This window comes from Rhopilema esculentum, chromosome 12, assembly GCF_057945365.1.
Source record: "Rhopilema esculentum isolate cy_ngs chromosome 12, ASM5794536v1, whole genome shotgun sequence".
Classification (NCBI taxonomy): Eukaryota; Metazoa; Cnidaria; class Scyphozoa; order Rhizostomeae; family Rhizostomatidae; genus Rhopilema; species Rhopilema esculentum.
Window position 1 is genome coordinate 10,572,390 of NC_142826.1, and position 26,553 is coordinate 10,598,942.

General features: G+C 33.7%; 1 protein-coding gene and 1 non-coding gene across 3 annotated transcripts in view; one reads left to right on the forward strand and one right to left on the reverse strand.

Annotated features, from left to right (window-relative positions):
* Positions 1-929: 929 nt before the first annotated feature.
* The window catches only part of LOC135681269 (uncharacterized), a 30,453-nt gene continuing 4,829 nt past the window's right edge, over positions 930-26,553 (forward strand). Inside the window, exons 1-38 of one of the 2 annotated variants that reach the window (XM_089111905.1) lie at positions 930-2,008; positions 2,579-2,673; positions 4,942-4,992; positions 5,271-5,378; positions 5,812-5,943; positions 6,334-6,406; positions 7,022-7,099; positions 7,557-7,589; positions 8,204-8,313; positions 8,605-8,649; positions 9,708-9,774; positions 10,264-10,315; positions 11,092-11,161; positions 11,350-11,441; positions 12,031-12,089; positions 12,794-12,889; positions 13,200-13,244; positions 13,429-13,485; positions 14,001-14,047; positions 14,420-14,478; positions 15,082-15,113; positions 15,415-15,489; positions 16,153-16,355; positions 17,485-17,589; positions 17,777-17,840; positions 17,989-18,068; positions 18,426-18,537; positions 18,978-19,049; positions 19,439-19,546; positions 20,362-20,442; positions 20,559-20,621; positions 21,226-21,408; positions 22,111-22,162; positions 22,415-22,554; positions 23,053-23,120; positions 24,183-24,210; positions 25,838-25,906; positions 26,444-26,515. In XM_089111905.1, coding sequence (XP_088968031.1) covers positions 1,478-2,008; positions 2,579-2,673; positions 4,942-4,992; positions 5,271-5,378; positions 5,812-5,943; positions 6,334-6,406; positions 7,022-7,099; positions 7,557-7,589; positions 8,204-8,313; positions 8,605-8,649; positions 9,708-9,774; positions 10,264-10,315; positions 11,092-11,161; positions 11,350-11,441; positions 12,031-12,089; positions 12,794-12,889; positions 13,200-13,244; positions 13,429-13,485; positions 14,001-14,047; positions 14,420-14,478; positions 15,082-15,113; positions 15,415-15,489; positions 16,153-16,355; positions 17,485-17,589; positions 17,777-17,840; positions 17,989-18,068; positions 18,426-18,537; positions 18,978-19,049; positions 19,439-19,546; positions 20,362-20,442; positions 20,559-20,621; positions 21,226-21,408; positions 22,111-22,162; positions 22,415-22,554; positions 23,053-23,120; positions 24,183-24,210; positions 25,838-25,906; positions 26,444-26,515 — 3,507 coding nt within the window. In that variant the 5' untranslated portion in view covers positions 930-1,477. The remainder of the gene's footprint in view (positions 2,009-2,578; positions 2,674-4,941; positions 4,993-5,270; positions 5,379-5,811; positions 5,944-6,333; positions 6,407-7,021; positions 7,100-7,556; positions 7,590-8,203; positions 8,314-8,604; positions 8,650-9,707; positions 9,775-10,263; positions 10,316-11,091; positions 11,162-11,349; positions 11,442-12,030; positions 12,090-12,793; positions 12,890-13,199; positions 13,245-13,428; positions 13,486-14,000; positions 14,048-14,419; positions 14,479-15,081; positions 15,114-15,414; positions 15,490-16,152; positions 16,356-17,484; positions 17,590-17,776; positions 17,841-17,988; positions 18,069-18,425; positions 18,538-18,977; positions 19,050-19,438; positions 19,547-20,361; positions 20,443-20,558; positions 20,622-21,225; positions 21,409-22,110; positions 22,163-22,414; positions 22,555-23,052; positions 23,121-24,182; positions 24,211-25,837; positions 25,907-26,443; positions 26,516-26,553) is intronic. The other variant, XM_065195646.2, reaches the window with a different exon arrangement.
* Positions 24,436-24,508, reverse strand: Trnaa-agc (transfer RNA alanine (anticodon AGC)). The gene has a single exon. It is a non-coding gene; the product is annotated as a tRNA-Ala (tRNA).

Consider the following 26,553-nt stretch of genomic DNA (forward strand, 5'->3'; position numbering starts at 1 on the left):
TTGTTATATCGGGGTTCCACTGTAGTCTAAGAAGATCCTCAAAAATTTCCAAACCTCTAAGGTTTTGCAAAAATGGTCCCAAAGCGTACAACTGAATTCAAACCATGACGTCATAAAGTAATAGTTTTAATGATTATTATGTTAGCAAAAAGTGAAGATGATCATGTTTCATCTTACAAAGGGTAATTTTGTTGCTAAAAGTAGTCTGGTTTCAGCCACATATCCTATGACAATCTAAATTCCACCTGAAAATACACAATGAAAGATTTGAATAATGTTCGAAATCTTTAAAAGTTTCAAAAACCAAAAGGATCTTCAAAATCTGAGGAAAGTCTTCAAAATCTTTATAAGGTGTGAAACCTTTTAGAATATCTCGTACACTTTATTGGAAGTGATTGGCCCCTCGATTCGTGTTATATTTATACTCTTAAATGGGGCATTGTAGATATGTTATATTGCATAAATTATTGACATTTATTTCTCTATTTATTAAGATCTATAAGACCCTTTTAGAGAGTTTGAACCCATTGTTAATGACCAATTTGTTCGCTGAAATAGGTTTTATGTGGTCACGAATGAGGTATTGATCATTTTTTTACTTTTATCAGCTAAAATTTATCATTAAAATTTTACTTGTTCGCTTCGATCAATTCTGTTATTGCACTGGAACTGCTACAAGTCTATCTTTTTATTTAGCCAGTAAAAAATAAAGAAAGAAGAAAGGGAAAAAGGAGAGGAGAGGAGGGAGCCGTTGCTAGCTATTGTTGTTAAGACAGAGTGAGTGAACCATCCTTCCTTTGCTAACAAGTTTTAGCGTTTGCTGACGAAATACCCCCTTGATGGCAGAAATCGCCTCATTGTTCGAGGGGGCTCACTTTATATACTGACTGCCCGAGGATGTGCCTGCAAGCAGGGTCTCATTTTCGGCTAAATATTCTTAGACTGGATTGTACTTTTTGTCTATTGTTACTGCATTGTTCTAACAGTATTCGAAAACTTTCATACAAAAATTCATACATTCACTAACATACTGTGACATCATTGTGAGTGTTTGCATCGCAAAAAAATTACGATGAATATTTTGGGAACACATCCCAAGTCCCGAATTGATCCCAAATCCACGATCAGTGTCCACGAACCTGTGTTTGGTTGATGCTGTGGAGGAGACGTGGGTGATTCCATGGTAATCTCGGCCTCTTGTCAGTTTGGGAAGCATGTAAACATTGAGCGCCTGAAAGACCTTGTTGGAAACACATCAAATGTGCCAAATAAACTTGTTTTAATAAGTGCAGATAAAAACAGCCGCTGATTGTTTTAAAGTAATGGTGGAGAGATATGGTTTTGGGATGTTCGTGAATCAAGATGATCGATAAAGTAAGAAACAGCGTGCCAAGAAAGAAATGAGAAATGTTTGAGACGTAGAATGTGCACAGGATTAACGTAAACACTATTATCAGAGATTACCCAATTCCTGACTATGGTGAAAAAATACAAAAGTACAGTTGAGAGCAATGCGAATACTCTTCCTGATGTCAACGAAAGATCACAAATTGACGGAGAATCTGTGGAGCTATCCTCCAAAAAAGATGTTAAAGAAGAGAAACTCCAAGGAGCAGATAATTTGCAGAGCGATGGCTCTAGATCTGTGATTATTGTTAAACCCAATAATCAAAGTAAGAAGAGCAAATGGTATCACAAAATAAGGCTATCTAGAAAAGGAAAACAAGGCAACGACCATGAATTCGAGAAAGGAGATGAGCAAAACCAAGAATTTGAGCAAAGAAGAAGTGAAAAGGACGATGAAACTATGAGCGATGGTTTAATGCTATTGGAAGAAACTGTTACCAAGTCATATGAAGGGAGTCATGCGACAACCGGGCAGGAAGAAAATAACCACAAAGAAATAGAATTGGAAAAAGTACAAAACAAAAATTTCAAAACAATGGAAGCGTTGGGAATGTATGGGCTACTCACACCAGCTATTGCCGCAGTGCCAACAACTGATGAAGTTTGTTTTTGTATTTGTACCACATTTTTCAATTAAATACAAAAGTAAAGCTAGAGCAGCAATATGTATTTACATATTTTAGTAGAGATTCTCAGGGATAAGAGTTGTAATGTGTAGTTATCTGCTCTTTTAATTTACTTTTGACCTGGTCTGTAATTTGAATTAGTACCAAATTTTCTTAGAAGCTAGAAGTATTTCAAAGATAGATGCTTCTTTGCTGCAGCTTAGAATGTGAATTTCCTTCCTTGTGTAGCATTAATTAACATAGTGCGAAGTTTAACTGCAAACCTGTAAGTTTTTTTATTCTGAGCAGGTGACAACTGGTGTCACACAATCATTTAGTTTGGTTAATTAATCAATGCTAGGTTAAGATTTACACTTCATATTGTAATGAATGCTGAAAATGTAAACAGAGGTTGGAAAAATTAACAAATATATATATACTGTATCAAGCTTATTTTGTTTGTTACTGGAGTAATCTGGAAAGGTTGATTTATTTTAGGTCATAATTTATGGTAGAATTTGTGAGATAATAATTGCAATAGTAAATTTGCTTTTTCAATTTATCAGTTTGATTCAGTTCACAAGCAAATTAAAGCCCAGCTTGGAGATGATTGGGAGCTCAAGCTGGCAGCAGATCACATTGATGATGCATTGAAAGGAAGGTTTGTATATTTTTGTCTCATTTTCTATCCATATGAAGAATTTTAGGCAGATTTAGGCTTTTAGGCTGACTCTCTTTCAAGCTTTTTTCAAGCAAGGAGCTTCAATGAAAATTTGATTTTTTCAAAAGTCTTCTTTGATCTATGACTGTTATCATCCCCTTCCTGAAGAATGCTCTTAAGTTCCTACAGAAGGGCCACATAGTGAAAGGATGGAGATACTAGGCTAAATCAATATATTAGGACAGAAGGAGGAGTAAATACATTTTCCAATATCATTAGATTAGGATATGGGTAGTTTATGAACTGGAGAGGTGGTGAAGCTAATTTTGCTTGTTAGAGCTGCTCGTTTAGAAAAGTTTTTGTAATGCATGGTTTTTAACAAAGCAGAAACCACAACTGGGATTATAAATTTTCGAATTCTTTCAAAAACATCTGTCTTATTCAGTTGAATCCAGTTGTTTCTTAAAATGAATATTGTCTGGAGGTCAGGGAATTTCTGCTGAATATGCCAAGTACTTTATTTCATACTTCTTTATTACCTACTTTTGTCCTAATATTGGTTCAAAGTTGGTTGGCTTCAGGCAACGTTTACTCCATTTCCCCATAATGACCAGTACTAACTAGAATTTGACTGAAAAAATGAGATTTTAGTTCAATTTTTGACATGGAAAAAACTTGAGAGTTTACCTCTTTCATCCTCTTTTTGAAGAACTTGCTAAAGTTTTGGGTGTTTCTCTTCCCAAGAAAATTTTTCTAAATTTGTGCATTTGTGCCCTGGAAAAATTACTGTATTTCTTTTTCTATGATCAATTTTGTCTGACAGTTATATTGATCCTATTGTAAACCCCGAAGTTGTTAAAATATTATCTGAGAATGTTTTCTTTGATTCAGATGAGTAATGATAGTAATCATACACGGTCTTAAGTGTACCCTACTGGAACGTCGATGCAATGTCTGCAACAGCGATAAACCTCCGATAACATTCGTCCAGCAAAACAATCACATTCAAGAAGTTGGCTGGGCTACGTTATTTTCTTGATTTATCAATGAGTTGAATCGTTTTTAGAGAGAATTGAAAAAAGTGGCACAGTGAAACTTTTTATGGCATAGAATGGCTTTTTCCCTTCAACGAGCCACAGTTTTCATTTAATCTCTATCTATTTGAAGGGATTAAAGTTTTTGGAATGATTCTTTTTCTATGGTATATAACTAGTTGCATTGAAGATTTTCCACTTGAGTGGATGAGAGTGAACAGTTACACAAGTGTAAAATTTCAGAGATTGGCCAAAAACAATAAGTTGCTATTTATATCTAAATGCAATTTTGAATAATTTAATTATTTTTTTCTGTTGATTTGTCTAACTGGCAGTATATAGAGATTGATCCTATTGTAAACCCCGAAGTTAAAATCTTATCTATTCTTTTGAGAAGTTAATTTTAATCTTAGTATTTTCCAAATATTGCCTCTGGAAATAGCCGTTTTAGAGAAAGAAAAAATTTAACTGCAAGAAAGTTGCCAGGGTTTCTGGTTGGAAAGGAGATAAATTAATATTTAAGAAATGAAGTAACAGTTACAGCCAAGAAGTGATTCCTTAGTAGAGGCTGTCGAATGATCATATTTGAAGGATGCCAAATGAAATTCTGAAGGCTTTGGTTTTAAAGTTTTTGCCTTGGACAAGCTTCAAGACTACACAGTTAATGTATACTTTGTACTTCATTTAAAATAACGAGCAAGGAGAGAAATGGATCATGCCGAAAATCCTGCTCCGTGACATTCAAGTCACAATTATGATACAATTATAATACTAATACAGATAGACTGACAACATCAAGAGCCTGGTGGGTGTCGCCTTAGCTGACTGCATTCGCCAAGCACAAGACAGAAGATGATGTATTAGTCTGATAGAAAGAGGCACAAGCAGTCAACCTCCTGGCTCAATGAATGATGATGATGATGCCTAGGCATAAAAGACACAGAATCTGTAACCCCCCTCCCCCAAACAGGCAAAATCTATCCTGTTTCAGGCTTCATTCGAGCAATTATATCTCAATCAAGCAGTAATATTCGGGCAAGACCCATACTAACCCCCCCCCCCTAAAAGTTTAGCATCCGCTACGCCATAATAATGCGGCAGAGTACTGTTTCATGTGAACAGGAGAACTTTGCATGCTCAATGTCAAAAGAAAGAAATGAACAAGAACCCGGTGATTGAGCTGCGTTTAAGTTGCTATATACTGATTTTATTAGTTATGACTTTCATGCTACAGGGGTAAACATGGAAAAGCCAGATCGCACTTCCGGCCGAAATTCGCTCAAAGGTTTGTCCCTAACTCAACTTTATCTATAATGAAAAATATCGATGCGTTCGTTATGAATCGTTTGCAGAGAGATGCTTGTAACCATAGCTGCAAGTAATTTTTAAAGAAATCAGTTAATCATTCTAGGGATGCAGCATTTTGGAGTGACTAAATTCTTCAGTTTCTAATTTGTATTTGTCCACTCTCTGAAAATCATTTGGATTGGAAGAATATTGTTTCAATGACGAATGGTGACTAGCAGTTTCCTCGTAATCTCATCGTTCTTTGCTTGTTCATAGGTGTTTCAGAATCTTAGACAACGTCTGGTATCAGCGGTTTTTCCTTCTGGCAATTCTTGTGCATGCTCTTTTGATATTTGTAGAGCCACCTTCCTCTGGTGCTGCAAGGTATGTCAGAACTCATATTGTAGCCTTTTTGACACACCTTTATTAGCCCTTTTAAATCCAAAGGGGAAAAGGTTCGTTTTCATTCAATGGTCAGTGGTCATTGTTTTCGTATGTTTATCTTAAAAATGTTGAGATTTGTGAGAACTGGAAGATTTCGCTCAAGCTTCTGCTGATGCTATATCAATACAAGAGTCTTTTCCAGCACAGTCGCTGTAACTAGACACAGAAACTGGTTTAAGTTGTCCAAGCAGTTTACTCGTTTTTTAGAGTGTGATAGGACGAGAATGGAGTGGTTGATGAAATTAGTTTTGTTGTTTCTTTCAAGCATAACGTCCTTGATAGAAGTAAAAATATTATTCTGATTTTGTAGTCATCGTGCGCTACTAAGAAAAGAACAATTTAGCAGTTGATTGATTTTGATTCAATTTTTCAGCATGCATTTCATGGTGTTTGCAACATTGGTAGTGTGCCTCGTGATATACACCATTGATCTGGTAATGCGAATACAGTTTCATAGTTGGAAAATCTTTTGGGCAAATGAAACCGAGGAAGGTTATTGGAACGGGTAAGTCTTCTTTCCTTTTGAAAGAGTACAGAAAAAGCTTATTCAATGCGACTTCGGAATCTTAGAGAGTAGAAACAGCACTGCAAAACAGCGGTAGTGTTGTTTTCTCGATGGAATTTAGACGATAATGTTGCAACCATCTTTGTTCATCTTTACGGCCCTTTACGGCCCTTTACGTCCCTTTACGGCCCTTTACGTCTTTTGCTTTTATGTTAGCTGTTCTCAGATGAGTATCTGCGGTGTTTTGTAAACATATTTCCCAAAATAAAACCTGTGTTATGGTTATGCTCATTATGTTTTGTAATTTTTGGAGGTATTTTACTCTACTCTACAAGCAATTTAGACATTTCAATATCTGCATTTTTTTGACAGCTGCATTTTCTCTTTCAGAGTTCAGTTTTTGTTGGTCTGTTTATTTTGGATTGATTTTATTATTCTCTGCACATCAGTGATTGTAAATAGCGTAAGTGAAATTTTTCGGTTTCATTTATATTCGGCATCCTTTGATTTACTCCTCATTAAACTGTGCTCTTTTCAACATCATTATCTTTGCCGCTGCATCATGTTGTTTAAAATTCTTTTTCTCTTTACATCATTAAGCCGTACCTCAATTACCATTGAAAATATTGCCTGAATAAGAGTCACTTGCCTGTTTTATATACATAAATGCCGAAGACTGCTATATATGTTATAATGCTAACGGCGTGTTCTGTTTGAGTCCTTTCACACACCCTTATATGTTCAGCAATCGCTGAAGTTTTTTCTAAACGTTTGGACATCCTTATCTTATTTTAAGATGAGCCTGAATTTAGCAATGTCTGCTGTAATTTCGGATTTTCTTCGTGGGATCTCCCTCCTACTCTCCATTTTAACGGGATCCAAATTGATAACTTGTTTCTAGACAAAGCCTCTCAAAATCATAATACTAGTAGTAAATGTGTCTTTAGTTCTAACCTTTTGTAACACTTACTAGTATGTGTTAAGTGTTATCTGTTTGAACAACTCAAGTCCTCAACTTCTTGAGATTTCTTTAAATGTCACCTTTCTGTCAAATTCAAGTCTTTTTATTATCTTTCAGTACTATCCACAACCATTTAGATGCCTTCGCTTGGTGATGTTGCTGTGCAGAGTTCGAAGCATCCGGCATATTTTTGAGGTAAGAATGTCCATATCTTCTTTCATGTATAAACGTGTCCAGTTAATGACTCTCTAGGCTCACCTATAAGACTGTCTTTAACTTTTCAAAATGTAATGTCAAGTTTTGTATGAATGCTATAGCTGAAGCCGAATTTTTTCACTGAAACTGTGCCGTCCCGATATTGATCGAATCAGCTGATTTCACCATTTAGCTGCATCTCTCTGAATATGTCCTTAAATGTGGACGTAATTCCTTTATTCATCAGCAATATAAACCAGGAAGGCGTTCATGATTTCTTAGGGTTCCAGAGGTTAAAAGAAGGCACGAGAAAGATGTCTGACAGTTCTATATGAGAAACTATCCACGCTTGCAAAGTGAAAATATTAGTTAATAGGCTGAAATCTTACTTTAATGGAAAATTGCAAATCTCGTTTTGTATGTCTTCTATGTTGTTAACTTTTGCTTCCTTTTTTAGGTTCTGGCCATCATTGGGACAAGTCTATTAAAAGTGAGAGAATGTTTTCTTCGATTCAGATGAGTAATGAAAATAATCATACGCGGTCTTAAGTGTACCCTACTGGAACGTCGATGCAATGTCTGCAACAGCGATAAACCTCTGATATCAATCGTCCTGCAAAACAATCACATTCAAGAAGTTGGCCGGGCTAGGTTATTCATAAAAGAGTTAAATCGCTCTTTTTTTGAGAGAATTTAAAAAAGTGGCGCAGTGAAACTCTTTTGACATAGAATGGCTTTTTCCCTTTAACAAGCCATAGTTTTCATTTAATCTCTATCGTCAACATGTTTGGAGGGATTAAAATTTTTGGAATGTTTCTTTTTCTTTGGTATATAACTTGTTGCATTTAATATTTTCCATTTGAGTGAATGAGAGTCATAAAGAAAGAAGTCAACTGCCTTTTTTTATCTAGCCTATAATTCGTTTGAAATTAAATGGAATTGCAAGTGGCACCAAATCTTGGAAAATATAGTGGACGTAAATTTTGCGAATTTTTTTTATCTGTCAATAATCTTTTCTGCTTTACTTTTGTTACTGAATTTTATATATAAATATAACAACAGTAACTCACGTTGTTTTAACTTGTTAACTGTTTTCCTTTTTAGGTTTTATTTATTATATTGATATTTATTATAACTTTTGCATGCATTGGGGTGCACTTATACATGGATACATATAATGAAAGTTTTACCAAAACAAGCAACATCTCACAAAGGTATGCAGCTTCTTTTAATACAATTCTTTTATCCAACGGCTCTGATTTTCAATGTATTTGTGTAAGGATATTCAGTTAGATGTTACTTGCTACAAAATGCAAAGCATTATCCTGTAATATTTTATCAGTCTCTGCTCGTGCAATGTAATGACGAAGTTTTGCAATGTGAAGTGCTCTGTCTAGTTTGAGTGTAAATAGGCTTTTTCGACCATTTTTCGTATAGCCGTAACGAATTTCATCAGCTGTTTTTGCCATATCTTTTGTTTAAAGTACTGCTTTTATCTTGAATAGTGAGTACTGTTGCGTGAATTCTGAAGAGGAAGCCACTTATAAAGGGTGCGTTACACTTTACTTAGATATGAATACTTACTTACTTAGATATCTTATTCAAACTTAAGTAAAGCCCCGTACCTGTGTGCCTTTCATGCTGCTAATGCTCTTTAAGGTGCTGCAAAGTGTAATTTTGCAGCGTTAAAAGGGTGGCCCCTGTGAGGAATGAGTACATTAAGTACCAAAAAATCAGGTGCCCGAAATTTCGGTGGATTATTTTTCGATGGGAAAAGTTTTGTTCATATTTTTTAAATTTCGGTAAAAATTTTGATGAGAATGTGAAAAATTTCGGTGGGAAGAAAAAAAATTCTGTGAGTATTGAAATGAAACACTTTCTGTAAGTTATTTTTTTCTTCAACATGAAATTATCTGGAGCGCAATCATAAAAGTTATAAAAATCGAATGTTTTGATGTCAGCCCAATAAATGGAACTGAAGAGTTGTCATTAGTTCTTATTTAGAGAATAATCAAGGAATTTTATTTGTTATTTTGAAAGCCCACCGATGTAAAACGAGATTTTTCTAGCGTTTGTAAATTTCGGTAAGAAAAAATTTTGGTTTCAAAATAATTCGGTAGGAATAGTTTTCAGTTGTCCTGCTTCATCGAAAAAATCCCACCGAAATTTTTGGTACTTAGTGTATCTGCTTGATATTACATTGACGGCATATGTACAGATAAGAGTGAACTGACGCGCAAGTTAATCTAGCAAATGGCCATTGTAAAGTAGCTTTTGTCAAAGTCATCGGTAGAAACATAGTTTTCATTCTTTACTTAATGAAAACAACCTACTGTTCACATACAAGTTTCCAAGCTACATCGAACTTACACATTTTGCCTAAAAATACGGCCCTTGAATTTTTGAACTGATAATAAATTATTTTAGAATTGAAAATTGGATTTGATTTATCGAGAAGCTCTTTCTATATTTTCAATGGTAGACCGGATTTGGTTCCTCTATTCCTTAATTCGCGTAGCAGTTTTGCGGCTCTTTTTTTATTATGAATTTTCATTCATACGTTGTCTTGTAATTATGTATTAAGTATTAAAATTTTCGGTCTTTTTAGGGCATTTGATAACGTTGGCATTGCCATACTGCGACTCTTCGTACTTCTGTCAACAGAGAATTATCCTGTAAGCAAAGTATTTTCATACATTATTTGCCAGCCTCTTGCAAGATATCTGTGCTCTTGTTTTCTGACAGCAAAAAACGTTTTAAACTTTTTAAGTCTTCTTGTCTTAATATGTTTTTTTGTGCTTCGCTTTTGGTTTTAGTCATTTCTTTAAAGCAAACAGAATACCGTAATTGCATGAAATAATCTCCCCCCGTTTAGTGTTTTACCATTCCTTGAAGCTCGAGCCCGTACAGAGCAGATGTGTGTTTTGAAAAGAATTCTCCAGCACGCAGATATTTAGCATGAAGAAATTTAAGACATTGCAAACGTTTCTTTATTTAGATATTACCATAATAATTCCTCGGTGCTAATTTGCAATTAAAAAAGCTGTTCAAAAAGGCTTGCGTGATCGCTTTGTTTACTTTAGATTGATGATACTATTTGCTCAGAAGTTGTTTTTCACTAATTAATATTTTTGTTATCAATTTTTTATGCTTTATTGTGATAGGAAATCATGCTTCCTGCATTACGGAAGAACAAGTTAAACTTTTTTTATTTTGGTGAGTTAATATTTATTTATAAACGACATGTCAAATAATTTTTTCCCCGTTGTTCTTTTTTAGAACCTTCGTTGTTATTCTTTATTCTACGCACGTAAATAGGGAAAGACACGATCAAAAACTGTAAACAAGGTCACCTATATATGTTTTTCTAGCAGAGTCAAGGTAAGCTCGTACCCAATGAGTTTCTTGAAGCAATTCAGACAACCACGTAGCTGCAGATGTCAGCTAGGGTGGGAAAACTCGAGCAAGAACCATACCTGAGGGGGGGGGGGCAGGCTTTAAAACAAGAGAGCAGATATATAACTTGAAGTGCCTATAAGACACAGGTTTTAACTAAATACAATCTTTTATGAGGGTTTTACTGTGTAAGTATCAAACTCAGAACCCGGTAGGGGCTGCAATGGAAAAAGGGAGAATGCAGAGGAAAAGTTTATTTGGTGAACTGTCAAGACCTCGAGGGGTTTTATTACCTGAAAACAGATAAATATGTATTGCTTATGAGTATTTTAGGGAATGAAAATATAAGTTTTGTATAAACGTAATATATGGCTTTTATAGCATTGATATATACTGCCTATGATATTAATTATTACGAAACACAATAAATGATTAATACATATGCCAGATATTTGCGCTTAGCGTAAAATTCGGAGTTGCAAGTTTTAACCACCCTATTGTACACATAAAATCGTATTAGCTACACATAATTTATGCATATAATGAGTACATGTTTTAAGATAAATTATCATGATAAATGGTTATTAATCTTGTAGGGGTGTTTGTTTTCTTTGGTGGATTCTTCCTAACAGCCATTCTACTTGCAATTGTTGTTGATAGTTATTGGTAAGTCGAACCGCTAACGGCCGTTTTTATTCAGTAACTGTTAATCAGTTCGTTGCCATTCCTTTGGCAGGCTGCCCCTTTCTAATGCCAGTATTGCACAAGAAGATGATGCTTTGACTCTTTGCTCGAAATTTTTTTTATATCAAGACAGAACTGGTATAAGCATCAATTTCAAATTTCACTTTCAGGGTCTTTGCGAAAAAGACGATAAAAAAGGAAAGAGCAAGAGAAAGAACTGAATTAGCAAAAGCGTGGAATATCCTTGACCCGTTTGGCCTAGGTATGATTTTCAAAGGAACTTGACTTTTGATGATACAATCTACATTTTGCATGTAATGGCGAAAATAGACGAATAAACCTGTTTCAATGTTGAGGATAATTGTGAACCTGAATTGTAGAAACGTTGCTACACGGCAGCTCAGCCCGTTTACAGAACTGTAAAACAGAATGTGGCAAGTTAAATATAATGTATAGTATACTTGCAAGCACTGGTATTTTCACCCATTATCTTCGTTCAACTGTCTATTGCAAACCTGTATTAAAGAGGGGATTCCCAAGTGTTTCGTTTTCGTTCAATTAAAGATTCTTGCAGTTATTTCCTTTTTGTCTGTGTTGTAATGATCTTTCTGGAAAACGACAATAAGATGAAATTCTCAAAGTATTGTGAAAAGGCTACAAATTGCATATTATCATGAAACCACCACAATCTGTGCTTCTCCATATTAGCATAAAACCAAATGATGCTGTTCACTTTATTTCCTTTCCATGATGTTATAATTTTGTGATTTAGTTGTTGATTATGTTTATATTTTGTTTGCTTAGCCTATGTACATTTTCCTTGAACTTTTATTCTGGATATTGATTGGCAGGTGCCTTATCAGTTGATGATAGCAAGTTTATGGACCTTTTTCGACTGCTGAAACCAAAGGTTTGCTGAATAAATCACATTTATGCTTGATTTTTTAAAACCCCTCAAATTCCCTGAATTTCAAAATTAATGTTGCTAATCTCATTCTAACTGGGTTGGCTTATCATTTTTTTGCTTTGTAATAACAATATTTATCAAAGTTGTTCATCAGTTTCAGTGGTAATGTGAACGGTACGCTACAATCGCCCAATTAGACTACAAGTAGCTTGCTAATCCATGTTTGCTATGACTTGACAAGTTTCTCCATTTTTTTGAAATATTGCACCTGTTTTATTAAATTTTGCTGCACGACTTTTCACAAGTAAGATTAAGAAAAGATCCGTATGTTGTTCTACTTTTCTTTTAAAGGGACAGATGTTTCTCAGTTACATTTTTTTGAGATTGAAAACATTTATCACGACAAAGTTATGCTACTGGTGTATTTTGTATGTCTTGGTAAAATAAATGGTTTGCAATGCAAAGTTTCTCAAATGTTTTATGGAATATGAACGGTATATTGGGAGTGTCTTACTTGTCCTATGCTTACTTGTTTTTCTGCCAAATTTGTTAAACAGATTAGAGGGAGCTAGGTCACGATGTATAATAAGCAATTAAATATTTACTTTTATATCATTTATAATTACTGTAAATTTTGCGCCTATCTTTCTAAAACAGAAGCCTGTCTGCCAAAATTGATTCTTTCTTGCACTCCTTTCTTTTTACAGAATTCGGATGAACAAAACATCATGTTGATACATTTATTGGACAGCCAAGGCGATGGTGAAATAGATTCGTTTGAATGGACAACAACCTTACGCGAGGTTTTAACCCTAAGTTGATTTTAGTTCACTAAGTTTTAGTCACTAAGTTTAAACCCTCAGATTTGTTATCAAGATTTTCTGAATAAGTTTTCTATCTATGATATGTCTGCGAGATCTATATAAATTTGATATAGTACCTTTATTGTATTTTTTATTCTACCTGCATTTAAATTTTTATTTGATTTTTTTATAAAATGATAACAGTTTCAAGTGGATACTTAGGCAAAGAACGATCTGAAAGCTTTCCTCTTATTGAAGTGAACAATTTGAGAAAAGTGCATCTCTTTAACCAACGAATTTTATCATGTAGGCATTAAATGCTGAGTTTGAAGAAGATGAAGATTTTTCAAAAGAGGTGTAGTATTGTTAATTATTCTTTGCATGGTTCCTTTGAATATTCTATGTATTGTTTCTTTTTAAATATATTTACGCAGTAATGCCACAAGCAATTAATATAATGAGGTTGGTTTCATAATTCTACCCTCAAGATTTCACTTTCCTCTCTTCTGCCTTTGCATTTATGTTTTCTTGCATTTTAGGTCCTCAAAAGTAAATTTTGTGTGAAAGTTAGGGATAAAGCAGAAGTACTAGTTGAGGTGAATTATTAATCAAATGTGTAATAGGTTTAAATAAAGTTTGACTATTAAAGTATATCTCCCAAACAAGGATGCTCTATTTCTCGGCTTATTGCGAATAAAAGATATTACCACTAGCCTTGTTTACACTTTACTTCCAAATTTTAACCAAGGATGAAAACCTAATGCCTTTCACTTTAGTCAACTGCTGCTGCTGTTTAGAATATAAAGCGTATTTAGAAATGATAAAACTTTTTCCAAGACTCTTTATTCTCTAAGGATATGACACCCAGGTCTATGTCACTATTGTCATTTCTTGGTAGAAGGTGGTATATATTTATAACAAAAACAGATTTATTTTTCATTATTTTATGAAAGAAATAGGATTTGCTAGACCTGGGTATTTGTTAGAGTCTTGCAAGTGTTTATTAAATAAATAAACATTAAAATGAATAAATGAATTTCATTAAATAAACATTTTAGTCTTCCATGAAGAATCGACTTTAAATTTAATTGTCACTTTCTTTATTTTGTAGTCCGGAGCCTTTTCAAAGTTTATAGTTTGCTTGATCTTGCTACACGGGTAGGTTGTCGTGCTGAGTTTTTTTGCTAATGTTTAGTGGCTATGTTTAAAGACAATTTCAACATAGATAGGTTTCAAGCAATTGTGAATTGAAATATGGTTATCTAAAAAGCAACTCTTGTTAAATATAATTATGCTTTGTCAAAAACCGTTTTGTTGTTGTTTATATACCCAATGGGAACACATCTCCAAGAATGTTTTTCTGTACCGGTCTTGGTATATCAGCTCGGTTTCCTTTCTCTACATTTTATTTTACTTGGCCATTGTTATTGATGTGATATTTTGATCTTTACGAAACGATTCTCCCTTTTTTACTTTTATTGGTGCATTAGAACCTTATATTTGTTCAATTTTTGTTTGTTGTTATTGCAGAGCTCTGTTTTGCTTAAAATGGAAAGGGCAGCCTGATAAATGTGAAACTGCAATTCATGGTTTGTGAAAATTTCGTATAAGGATCGGCTTACAATGACCCGATAGCATAGTCTTAACTATCACGTTTCATTCTTATATCTTCATCGCTTTTCTGTTATATATATATTGACGGCACACGGCGATAACTTAATTGATGTTGTAACCTTTCCACTAACTTTCTTTGGTTTGAATTTGCATACAGACTCTGTAAATGCGAAGGAGAACACTTTCTGGTTTCTCCTACGCAAGGGTCTGCACTGGTCTTTCCAAATAAAAAATGCACATCGTTGAAATAATTACGTGTGTCCATTTCTACTGAAAACAGTTTTTGAACCTGAAGGAAGCATACTTTAATTTTAAATTTTTAAGTTCTAATGCTTCAAAAAGGTTGAACAATGATATTAGAAAGTAATTTTTATCAGAATCGATTGAAAATCGAATAGGCTACGACTGATACCTATGTTGAATTTAGAGAAGTCGGTTTTACCCATACAGCCCCTGGAGACGTACAAATAATAGCATTGGGATGTATGTATTAGTCATCCGTTCAATTGTTTTCCCATTGATAATTTGTCCCATGGGTAATCTCTGTCGGTAACATATCTTTATTTATTTATTTCTAGGAATCCGCACAGGACTAACAGTAATATTCTTGGTAAGTTTGATTAATTGGATGCTGAAATGTTTCCCTTTCAACCAACCCTAAAATGTTTTGAATACAAAGTAGATTTAAGTTCATAATGAAGAAGAAATCGATGTAACCCAATGAGCTATAGGCTGCCACAAATGCAACAGCACTCAAACTATTTACTATTTATTATTACACACAAGATATTTGTTCGGTATGAATCTTTTCAGTGAGGGAGTGCTAGTTTTCAAAATTCCCGTACATCGTACAATAAGTTTTATCCTCATTGGGTCAACCCAAATCTTTGCTAATATTGTATCTATTTTAGTTTGAGATCATCGTTCGAGTTGCAGCACTTGGAAAAAGGATCCTCAGGCCACTCGAAATAATTGACATTTCATCGGTAACGAAATCTGGACTTTGAAATTTTTTTTTTCCCTTAAAAACTATTCTATCGCCGTGTTACTAGATTTCATTCTATTATTATCGTCATCTATCTTATGATAATACGTGGAACTCGTCACTCTTAAGATTTGTTGGTTGTCAGTAGATGGAATGAAAATTTAACGTGGTTTAGAAAGCCAACACCCAAAGCGATTTAGAATGATTTGTTACCAGAATTACTTCGTTATCATCAATGCTTGTCAACTAATATCGACATAGACATGCTAACTACTTGGAACAGTAAAACTTGAAAAGTGTTTATTTAGGATTTATCACTAATGGTTAATGTTTCTTATGCAATATAGATGTTTGTTATTATAGTTTAACTGGAATCAAAAATATAAAGTTTTCATCATATATAATTATATTTGTATTTTATTATATTACAATTACGTTTTAAATCCCTATTTCCTATTTTTTCAGGCCTACGTAAAAAGGAAGTTAACTTTTGATTTTAATGCGATAATAAATGTTTATGCACCCATTTTTTGGTTTTACTTTGATTATGTCAAGGCTTTAATTCTGAATGAGCCAAACAACCTTTTTATGCCTATTACTTTTTCAAATTCTATTCAAACCATCACCGAATGTTTTCATTGGTTAAATCTCTTTCTACTGACAGGTTTTCGTGGCACTAACTTTTAACTGCATTTACTATGGAGACATGAATAACACTGACTTTAAAGAAACTTGTGTCACAATCTCAAGCTTAGCCATTATAATCAGATGGTTGCTGAACTCGTCTGGAACAAGAAAGGCCTTCCGATGGTTTTTGACCATAGTTCCTGTCATGTTTGATCTAGTTGTTCTGCTTTTCGTTATACTGTAAGTTCTTTTATTGCTAGCTTTTAATTCTATCCTCTTAACTCTTTATAATAAAAATATACATTCAGGACGTTTCAAGCTATTATAGACCATTTTTGTATTATGGGTAAAAGACTGGACATAAAGTGTTGATAAAGAGGCATTTTAAAAAAAGCATTTTAATTTCCTGAATTATAGGATGGCATGAAAAATAATCATTATTCTAACAATCTTTTGGTGATACAGAACTTGAAAATGACTTTGAAAAATGCAAACATTTGAGTAAACTAAAGCTTTTCGTCTGACACTCTTCAGAGTTTAAAACGTCAGAACATAGATCGAAAACTCTACCCTAGGAAATGTATATACCCAGTTGTGGATCCAAAAAGGCCAACCAGAAACGCGGGCATATGACTGTTGAGGTTGACCAATCAGTGCCGCTTACCTATTGAGAATGTTACCAATGGAGTCCAAAGGTGAAAACGAACTCCTTTTGTCTACACAATAGCGACGAAAAAACCGATTAGACAAGTTCGTTTTCACCCTAGGACTCCATTGGTAACATTCTCAATAGGCAAGCGTCACCGATTGGGCAATCTCATCAGTCATGTGCTCGCTTTTCTGATTGACCTATTCCGATCCACAACTGGGTATCTATATTTCCTAGCGTAGAGTTTGCGATCTATTATCTGACGTTTTAAACTCTGAAGAGTGTCAGAAGAAAAGCTTAAGTATACTAAAATGCTTGCTTTTTTCAAAGCCATAATCATAATTCTGCAAACAAAACTTCGAATAATGGCCAAAACGGAATTTCATATTCAAAAAACATGATTAGCTCATTTTATTACCTTTTTCAATAATTTTGTCTTTTCAAAGATTCAGTTTAAGGCGTCCAAGAAAATGTTACAATAGTTTAACACAGACATTTAACAGAAGGATGTTCTTTAGTAATTGCTGTAGTTTGATAATTTGCCAAATAATTAAATTCTTTGCAAGGAGAAGTTACAAAGAGTACAACATCTTTTGCCTATTGTATCGTTTTTGAATAAATTTTTGCCGTGGCAAAGTCAGTATTTTTTTACCGAAAATTTCGTAATCAACTTTTTACCATCAACCTTTAACTATTTCATTATTTTTATATGGTTTGTAGCCATCTGTTGGCAACAATTGCCATGGAAATATTCCACTCTCATGGCCTCCCTAAACAGAATCAAATCTATCCGGACTCCTGTGCACTTGGCTTTAAAGATTTCTGGTGAGGCAAATTCTAAATTCATGTTTTATATTATTATTCGTCTTTGGTAACTCACCAATCATATCTAAAAAACATGGATTTCACTGCATTGAATTTTCTGCTTGATATCTGTGTGCTTTAAAGACCTATGAATATATTTTTAATACCATAATCATGACTGATTTCAACTGGTTTTTTTCCTTTCAAGGTGCTCATTTCTTATCATGTTTCAAACACTGACAACGAGCAATTGGCATGAAATTATGAATTTGGTAAGGGCAGAGTTCGTTTCTGTATTTTTAATGTCTGCTCTAGCTGAAAGTAATTATTGACGCACTTTAATTTGAACTTCAAAAACTTTAAAACTTCAATGAACTTATAATGATGAACTTCTGACTTTACCGCGCGTGTTTTTTGCAGGCCCATTCAGAGACGAAAAGCGTCGTTGCATATTTCTTCTTCCCCTTGAGCTACTTGATTATTACAATGATTGTCATGAAGTAAGGAGACTAATAATACCTTTCACTCATTTAATCTTATATGTTTGTATCTGACCTGCTTTATACATCATTTTTTTCAAGCCATTTACGAATGTTGCTCTTGATTGTTACTGTTGTGTTCTTAGTCTAAATCCTCTCTTCATGTAGATGTGACGTGAACAAGATAAAGATATCTATTTTATTGCATTAATCAATCAACGATTGTCACATTATCTTATAGCGTTTTTTACTCAATTAACCGCTAAATTAGCTCTCCACTTTCTAAGATTCCCTTACCTTCAATGATTCATGTGCCTACTTTGTAATTTTAACACAGTAGTTGGCACATTGTTTGTAACACACTGTTTTCTTTTACAGCTTGTTTGTCGCGATTGCAATAGAAGCTGCCAATAAGTTGACCAGTAGACGCTCTGAGAGTATGGCAAATTCGTTACATCAATCGACTATTGATTCAACCAATCAGAAACCGGTACGACAAGATTCCGAGCTAGTTTACGCAATAGTCAACTGAGAATTATACAGTCTGAGTTTTTAGTTTTATCCCTGGATTGGAAGAAAACCAAAATCTAGTTTGTCTTTCTTTTATTCTGGTCGCCCATCTAATCGTTGCGAATGATTCATTTGACGCGTTGCTTACTTATATTTAAGGCAATAGGCAGATACTAAAGTCGTTTTAGCCCTCTGTCAATCAACAATCAACAATTAAATGAATGTGATACAAATCATACGCTTGCTGATTGGCTAAGATTGCTTGACACATGGTAACGCCTCTTTTGTAACTTTCGATTTCCTTTAAACGAGCTTGTAGCTGTAAGCTTGGTTAGCTCCAAGCCAGCCATTTTGTTTTTGGATTATATTAGAACAGCTTTTGGCATCAGTTTTATTTATCATCTCTGCTACCTTTTTCAGAAAGCGACATTTCAGCAAAGTGCTAAGAAGATACTAGCTGCCTTGGCCAAAGATGTGATTGGCAGTGCAAGGGTATGTTATGAAAGTGATCTATGCATTTATGAAAAGGTCAGCGTAAATGAAATGTCAGTTTAGACCATTTCTCCAAATTTTGAGAAGTTTTTTAAGAAACATTGATATTTTTAAGATTTGTTGCAAAAATAAAGAAAACAGTTTTATTGCAAACAAGCATCATTAGATTACATTTGAGGACATTAATTCTTGTGGTAAATTTCTTATTCTGATGTATTATACTTTAACATGTAGGTCTCGTCCTGTGACAAAAATTGATTCATCATTAATCCTTTTAGCGTTTTCCCTGATTTAATTATCAACACTATTATTTGCATGGATTGTATACTTTTACTTTTCTTGGTCTCAATTTGATCGTTGGTTTAGTAGACAAAACCTTCTTTTTGTAGGTCGAAGAGACACAGGACCGAAGCAGCCACCAACAGATCAATTCACCAACATCATCATCAATAATGACGCTGAAAGGGACACGAAAAGGCTCAACCACAATCATTCTGGTAAATTGGTTACTTTTTTGTACAGTTAAATATGACATCGCCGTAACCGACACTAGTATTTTGGACCTCTGGCTCTGAAAGATGAAATAATTTCCTTGATTTTTTTGATATCATTCGAATATGTGTTGGAATCGTTTTATTTTTACAAAGATATTCAGGAATCCCAGACAGCTGTGGCTGCAATTCAAAACCATCTCTAACCATCATTTTTGCCTTCCTTTTGATCGTCTTTCGTAAGCCATGCCAATCATTGTTCAGTGCCTTTAAATTATTATTGGCTACAAATGACAAACGTCCTCAGTTTCGTGTTTTTCTATCCAAAACTCATTAATTTATTTGTTCGTCTCTACGCCAACAAGTTTTGAATAACCTTTTGATTAAACAAAAACTAGAAATCTTGGATTTTCGTTGTACCCAACTGTTTTAGGGTCCCGCTCTCACAACTGTATGTAGCAATGAGAAATACTAAAGTCTTTAAAGGCTTTAATTTCGTTCTTAAACGAATCAATTTGTCTTTCAAGATATTTTTCAGCGACACCGCCACACCTTCATATAACTAGTCTTTTGTTTACCGTATATCCTAGGTAGCAGAGCTGCTCAGCCAAAATTTTTCCTATAACACCAAACCAACAAAAGTCCAAACATAAACATATTTTTGTATTTGCATTGCTTTATTAAAACAAGTAACTCATTCAAGTTATAGCTGTGGTGCTGTTTAGAGGGATATCCATTATTTATCATTTATCAGAATTGATAATGAAGTTTATTTATGGTTTATCAATGTTCCGTCCTAATGTAGTGCTTACATCTTTCAGTCCCCATCCTCCTCCAAACGAGGCAAGAGCAATAACAGTGGACAATCTTACGATAAGAAAGGGGATGAAAACCAAAATGAGGTTGGAATATCATCTTGTTTTTCCATAAGTTCAGATTCTGTCCTTAGATTTTTTGTCATTGAGTTTGTTTTGCGAACCTTAAAAGCTGTGTTATCAAGCTGTTTTTTACTTATCAGGCAAATGAAGAAGACGAAGAGGACGAAACTGAGGATTATTCTGGACTTAGTCCTAAAGAAAGGGTATGTATAATCTCATCTTTATATTATATTATATTATATTATATTATATTATATTATATTATATTATATTATATTATATTATATTATATTATATTATATTATATTATATTATATTATATTATATTATATTATATTATATTATATTATATTATATTATATTATATTATATTATATTATATTATATTATATTATATTATATTATATTATATTACATTACATTCCATTCCATTGCATTGCATTGCATTCCAATACATTACATTACATTACATTACATTACATTACATTACATTACATTACATTACATTACATTACATTACATTACATTACATTACATTACATTACATTACATTACATTACATTACATTACATTACATTACATTACATTACATTACATTACATTACATTACATTACATTACATTACATTACATTACATTACATTACATTACATTACATTACATTATATTATATTATATTATATTATATTATATTATATTATATTATATTATATTATATTATATTATATTATATTATATTATATTATATTATATTATATTACTTTATTGTAAGACAAAATTCATGCCTCCGCATTTTATCATTTGACAGAGAGAAAGGCAACTAAAGAATCGAATGAAAAAGAAAAGGAAAGCCCGCCAGAAGATTCGCAAAACCTCCGCACACGTACTGGACCAGATCCAAAAGCAAGTTCGAGCAATCGCTTCGTTCCGTGGCTCGCAACCCACTGACCTTGATTTCATTGTTGGGGATACTATAACAGTCATTGCCACGGTAACATTACACATATTCAGTATCTTAAACAATTCAATTCAACATGCTGTTTATTTGTACAGTTGTGATGAAGAATTAACGAAGAATTGTTTCTTTATTTTGCAAAGTGGTTATCTTTCTAAAAAAAACTATAGCATGTTGCTAAAATCAGTGTATTTACCTAAGTAATTTTTTCGTTTCCTAAGTGCAAGTCCTAAGTAACGTCTGTGAAAATATTATGATGCTAATGCTTCTAAAATTTAATGAAACTTTATTTGGTACATCACATATCTTTAAAACTGAACAATGCAAAAAGCCTTTTTTGGATGGATGTGATGCCGTTTTGTAATACACCAGGCACTGGCTAATCTGCTTTTTTATCAACTTTTTAAATCATAGTCAATAGTTCTTTCATTCAAAAATAAGTCTTTTTTTACATAATCCAATGAAAAGTTACAATACATATTACTGTCTACATTACTAATAAGAACTACTTTACAATACTACTGGGACAAAAAACCCCGGGAGCATGTGTCTACCCCAAGGACATTAACATATATATACACATAAATATAAGTATAGGAAGTAAAAATACGTTACAGATAAAAACTAAATGGTTACCTGAAATAGCTCTATTTTTTTAAAAATATAGGTCTAGTAAAATTTGAGAATACGCAGATAAGTCGTGCTAAAGTATGATATTTTAAATGGGCATTTTCACAGAGAGATGAATGGATGCAAGGAGAGTGCAAAGGGGCAACTGGATGGTTTCCAGGTATGGAGAGAAAATCCCTATCTCACTTTTTTGAATACTCTACATTTAGTTACCTGCAACAAAGTATACTAATATCTGTTTTATATTCTTGAACTGTTTTCAGCATAATACGATGAAGGCTTTGTCTTCCAAATATACTATCTATGGTACTTGAAAGGTTCGGGGTTCTTGTAATGACTTTGCTTATTGACGATAACACTTGCAAAGTTTTAGAATTATTCAGTTTATAAGAAAATGACCTTGTTCCAACAGCATCACACGTGGTGAATTGGAGTGCGAAAATCCTTCATGAAAGTAGAAATGAGGCCAACAAAAACAAACCTCTCAGCAACGACGCTGTCATCGCTAATGATGAGGCTATTGCAAGTACAGTTGTCAATAATGACACACAGGTTAGATTTTTGATCATATGTTTCGAGCAACAGATTGTCCTAGTTTTTGCCTGCATGCAGATTAAATGGCATGCAAAGTCAAATCCGTGAGCAAGTCTGGACGACAGCATGCAAGGTGCTCTAGAGTTGCATCTTCATTTTTTTAGTATTAAAATACCCAATTGGCAGCAAACTTCGGAGAAATAAATAAAGTCGATTTAAGCGATTGAAATGACGTTCTTTAGAATCCAATAATAATAGTAATATTCAATGATCATCCAAACATGTTTTAAAAGCGATGGATTGTCGTTTTATCTTTTCTTTTTAAGGACTGGCCATAAATTTCTTAAAAATATATGTTACCTTTCGGACCGAATCCCTAAGATAAATAACTAAATTTCCCCCTGTAAATATCTGCACTTGATAACTAACAAAGTTCTTGAATAAAGATTCTAAATTTGGAATTCAAACATCACGAGCCATTTTGTTTTAGTGTGTATTTTGTTTCTTCATTTCTAGATAAGGCCAAAAACACCCGTTGGTGGTCCTGAAAGCGAATCGCTCACAGGCACAAAAAAGCCAGCGAGGTTGGTAAAACATACATTTGCTATTTGCAACGTTAATTGACATTGGGGACTTCTTCCTTAAATGCAGAAAGTGCCTTCAATATCCCTTTGCTGTGGTAATCCCTGCTCTCGTAGGCTCTGGCCAATCGAGAATCGCCATTTTAAAGAAAAGCTCTATGGAAATCTCTCTGTCACGGAGTGACTATTAACCTGTGCGCTCAGCTCAGATGATATACGATAAGCTACGATGCAATATTAGAATCGACAATCAATAAGTTATATTATTTTATATAAGATTATCATTACAGCGAAAATTTATATAGGTTAATAGTTAACATTTTTTGAGAATATTCCATAGAAGCTTTTTATCTGGATGTTGCACAAGACACCGAGAGTTTTAAATTGTTTTATTGGCGGAAAGATGCATTTTTGATATTTTTGTTTTCGTGAGGACTATTCTACCTTCAGAATGAAAATTTTTCTAGAAAGTAATGATTCATTTTGCTGCCAGACAACATAAGTGATAGCTCCCAAAAGCATATTGTAATAAAATAGAAAAAGTTTAAATTCAGAAGGTGATCTAGATCTGTACATGCTACCAAGAAATACTTGTAGTCAACAAATCATATTATAATTTGCAGCCTACAAAATATTCCTAGCATTTTTTTGCTTTACATTAACTGGTTTTTACTTCAAATACCTCCAAAGACAACATGACAGATTTTCCTTGTCATCATCTTCGTCTTTTTGGTCATCCGTTTTTTCTTGATATTTTTTTAATTTCTTTATTTAAAGTTGGTTCAACTCTAGCTCATCAAAATACCGTAATACGGTACATCTGCTATTTTTTCTGTCAATGAAATTTTTATTTCATTCCACTAAACTTTTTTTTGGTATTTCTTCACAGATAACCACCTTGTTTGTCAATTATTTTCAAAAATGTAATTTTCTACCTGACATTTGCATTCCCCTTAAAATGAAAACCGAATCTTCGTGATTCTTGTCATCTCATCAAGCTTTTTTAAAATTTCCAAGAATTCGCGTTCTGGTTTTCTCTTCTAAATTTATTGTCTTTTTCTTTAGCTCATTGGCACCTCAAACGAACTACAGGGTATGTTTGCGATCTTGTTCAACTTCAACTTAAACATTTCTTACAGTGACAGATTTTTCCGTGGTCACTACTGCTTGAAATAATTCTAACCAGACAATTTTTTCATTATTTTTGATATTTTGGCCCTGCGCATTTTCGCTACTGATTCTTATAAAAGAATAAAAAAACAGTAGAAAATAATTCGATTAAAAATGTTTATGAAAAATGTGATCCAGGTGGAAAAAGTGGAGGACCCGGGCATCGATCCCGGTACCTCTCGCATGCTAAGCGAGCGCTCTACCATCTGAGCTAGCCCCCCGTTGAAAGGAGATGTGCGAGAAGGGATAGTAGTCATATTGTTCAGTTGGTTTGGTTTTGAAGAGTGGGTTTTTCACATCAAAATGGTATATCATTTACGTCGTCCATTCCAACTTTTAAAAAAAGTTTAGGGAAAGAAACAACCAGGAACGTTTATTCAGCGCTTACCCTTGGTGTAATATTGATTTTTACATTTTCGATCTGATTTTAAAGCTGTGTTTGATACAGGCACCGCGGAGCATTGAGAAAAGTTCATATTTGTTGAATCTTTTGACGCCACAATCATTTCAATTGAAGAAAATGTCTTTTGCTTGGTGCAAAATACGGCAACACTCGTGTTTTGTTTCTTTTGGAAAACTCGGTAGTGACGAACGAAGCTAGGATGTTGTTAAGTAGATGCATTCACTTGGCTATAGCAACAGAATTGAAGCAGCTAAGAACTGAGTAGAGACCATGCTAAGTTAAGAAAAACTTTAGCCAATAAAACAATAAAAAGAGAAACTTTATGGTTATGATATAGCTTTACGACATTTTGTTCCAACTTAAAGAAGCATTTATTTGAAAAAGCGCCTAAACACACATGTATTCCTGATTTTGATTTTGTTATGTTAGTTGAACCAATAAGTATCAAAAAGCTAAATTTTTAAATTAGACACCCAAATATATCAGATCATAAGGAAAATACTTTCCCATAATTATTGGATGGGCCCCCTGTAAAAAAAGGCTCATATGACCCCCCTGAGGTAAATCCCCGACTGTAGATATAACATAGAATTATCCTATCCCTATAAGATAAAATAGGGATTCGGACCACTTTTTTTTCTTTTCATTTTTTCTTTGTTCCTTGGTGGAGTCATCCTCTTTTGCTTAATGAATTAGAATTCTCTAGACGATGAAATATTTTCACTCGCCCAGTTGTTATAAAGATTCCCTTGTCTTCAAATGAAATATTGTTGTCTCTGATTTGTGTTAATGTAAGTTGAGATCCAGGTTTCTTTACTTTTGCGGGGGCATTTTATACAAATGGTATGTTAGATGGGGCTACCTACCAAGCCTACATTGGCGTCCTACAGCTTTTTCATTCATTATTAATTCTTGTTTTTAAACCTTTGAGAACAGAAATTGGGCTAAATCAGTTGATATCTTTCAATAGGTTTTCGTTTAATCTTATCTTTCTTCAATCTGTCATAGACCTGAGTTGTTAGCATCTGCTAAAGGTGGGCTATCTCAGTTTAATAGCATTTTGATTGCAATTCTAATCACATGTTTTTGGTTAATATGATAATTCCATCTGTTCTTCATTTGCAGTACATTTGTCTGTTCTTTTCAGATAAAAATGAAAAGTGGTGATTGGCGGCGAGAGATCCTTGGAGACATTACAGTAATGAATGCCGAGGAGGTAGAACTATTTTTTCCTGAAAAAGTTCGATCAACATAACTTATAAAATGGATGATTTTATTGTTAGCCATACAATCGCGTTCTTTTTCTGCGTTGTGATCCTGGGAGAATCCAATGTCACTTTCAGCTTTAAGGTTTCCGTCCCCTCTTGTGAAGTTAATACCTACATATTAAATAGAAAACGCGATAGTTTGCTCTAAAGCCCAAGCCCTGTTTAAGAATTGCATTTGAGAATAATTTCAGAACAATATGCTCCTCCGTTAGCGTTTTAGTGCCAGAGTAATACCAGTTTTTGCTTGTCTCATAACCATTTAAGGAAACGTTTCATGTTCTGTTTTCAAAAGCTTCTATCTTTAATATCTGTTTCTGGCTCAATTTGTGTAATTGTTTAATTTTGATGGTTGTTGAAAACGTAAGTTGATGCCATGTTGATACAAATGCTTTTAGATTGGTAATAACTTTACTTATTAAGAAGAGAATTCCATTGATCATAAACTACGAGGCGATATGTTATTACTAAATTTTGTTCCTCTTTAGATGAGAGAGTTGAATAAAGTTATGCGGGCTGAGCTTCGTGCTCCGGGCAGTCGAGGAGCAAAACCAACCGCAGTACGTATCCTGAATTGCTGAGTTATATGGTAGTTATG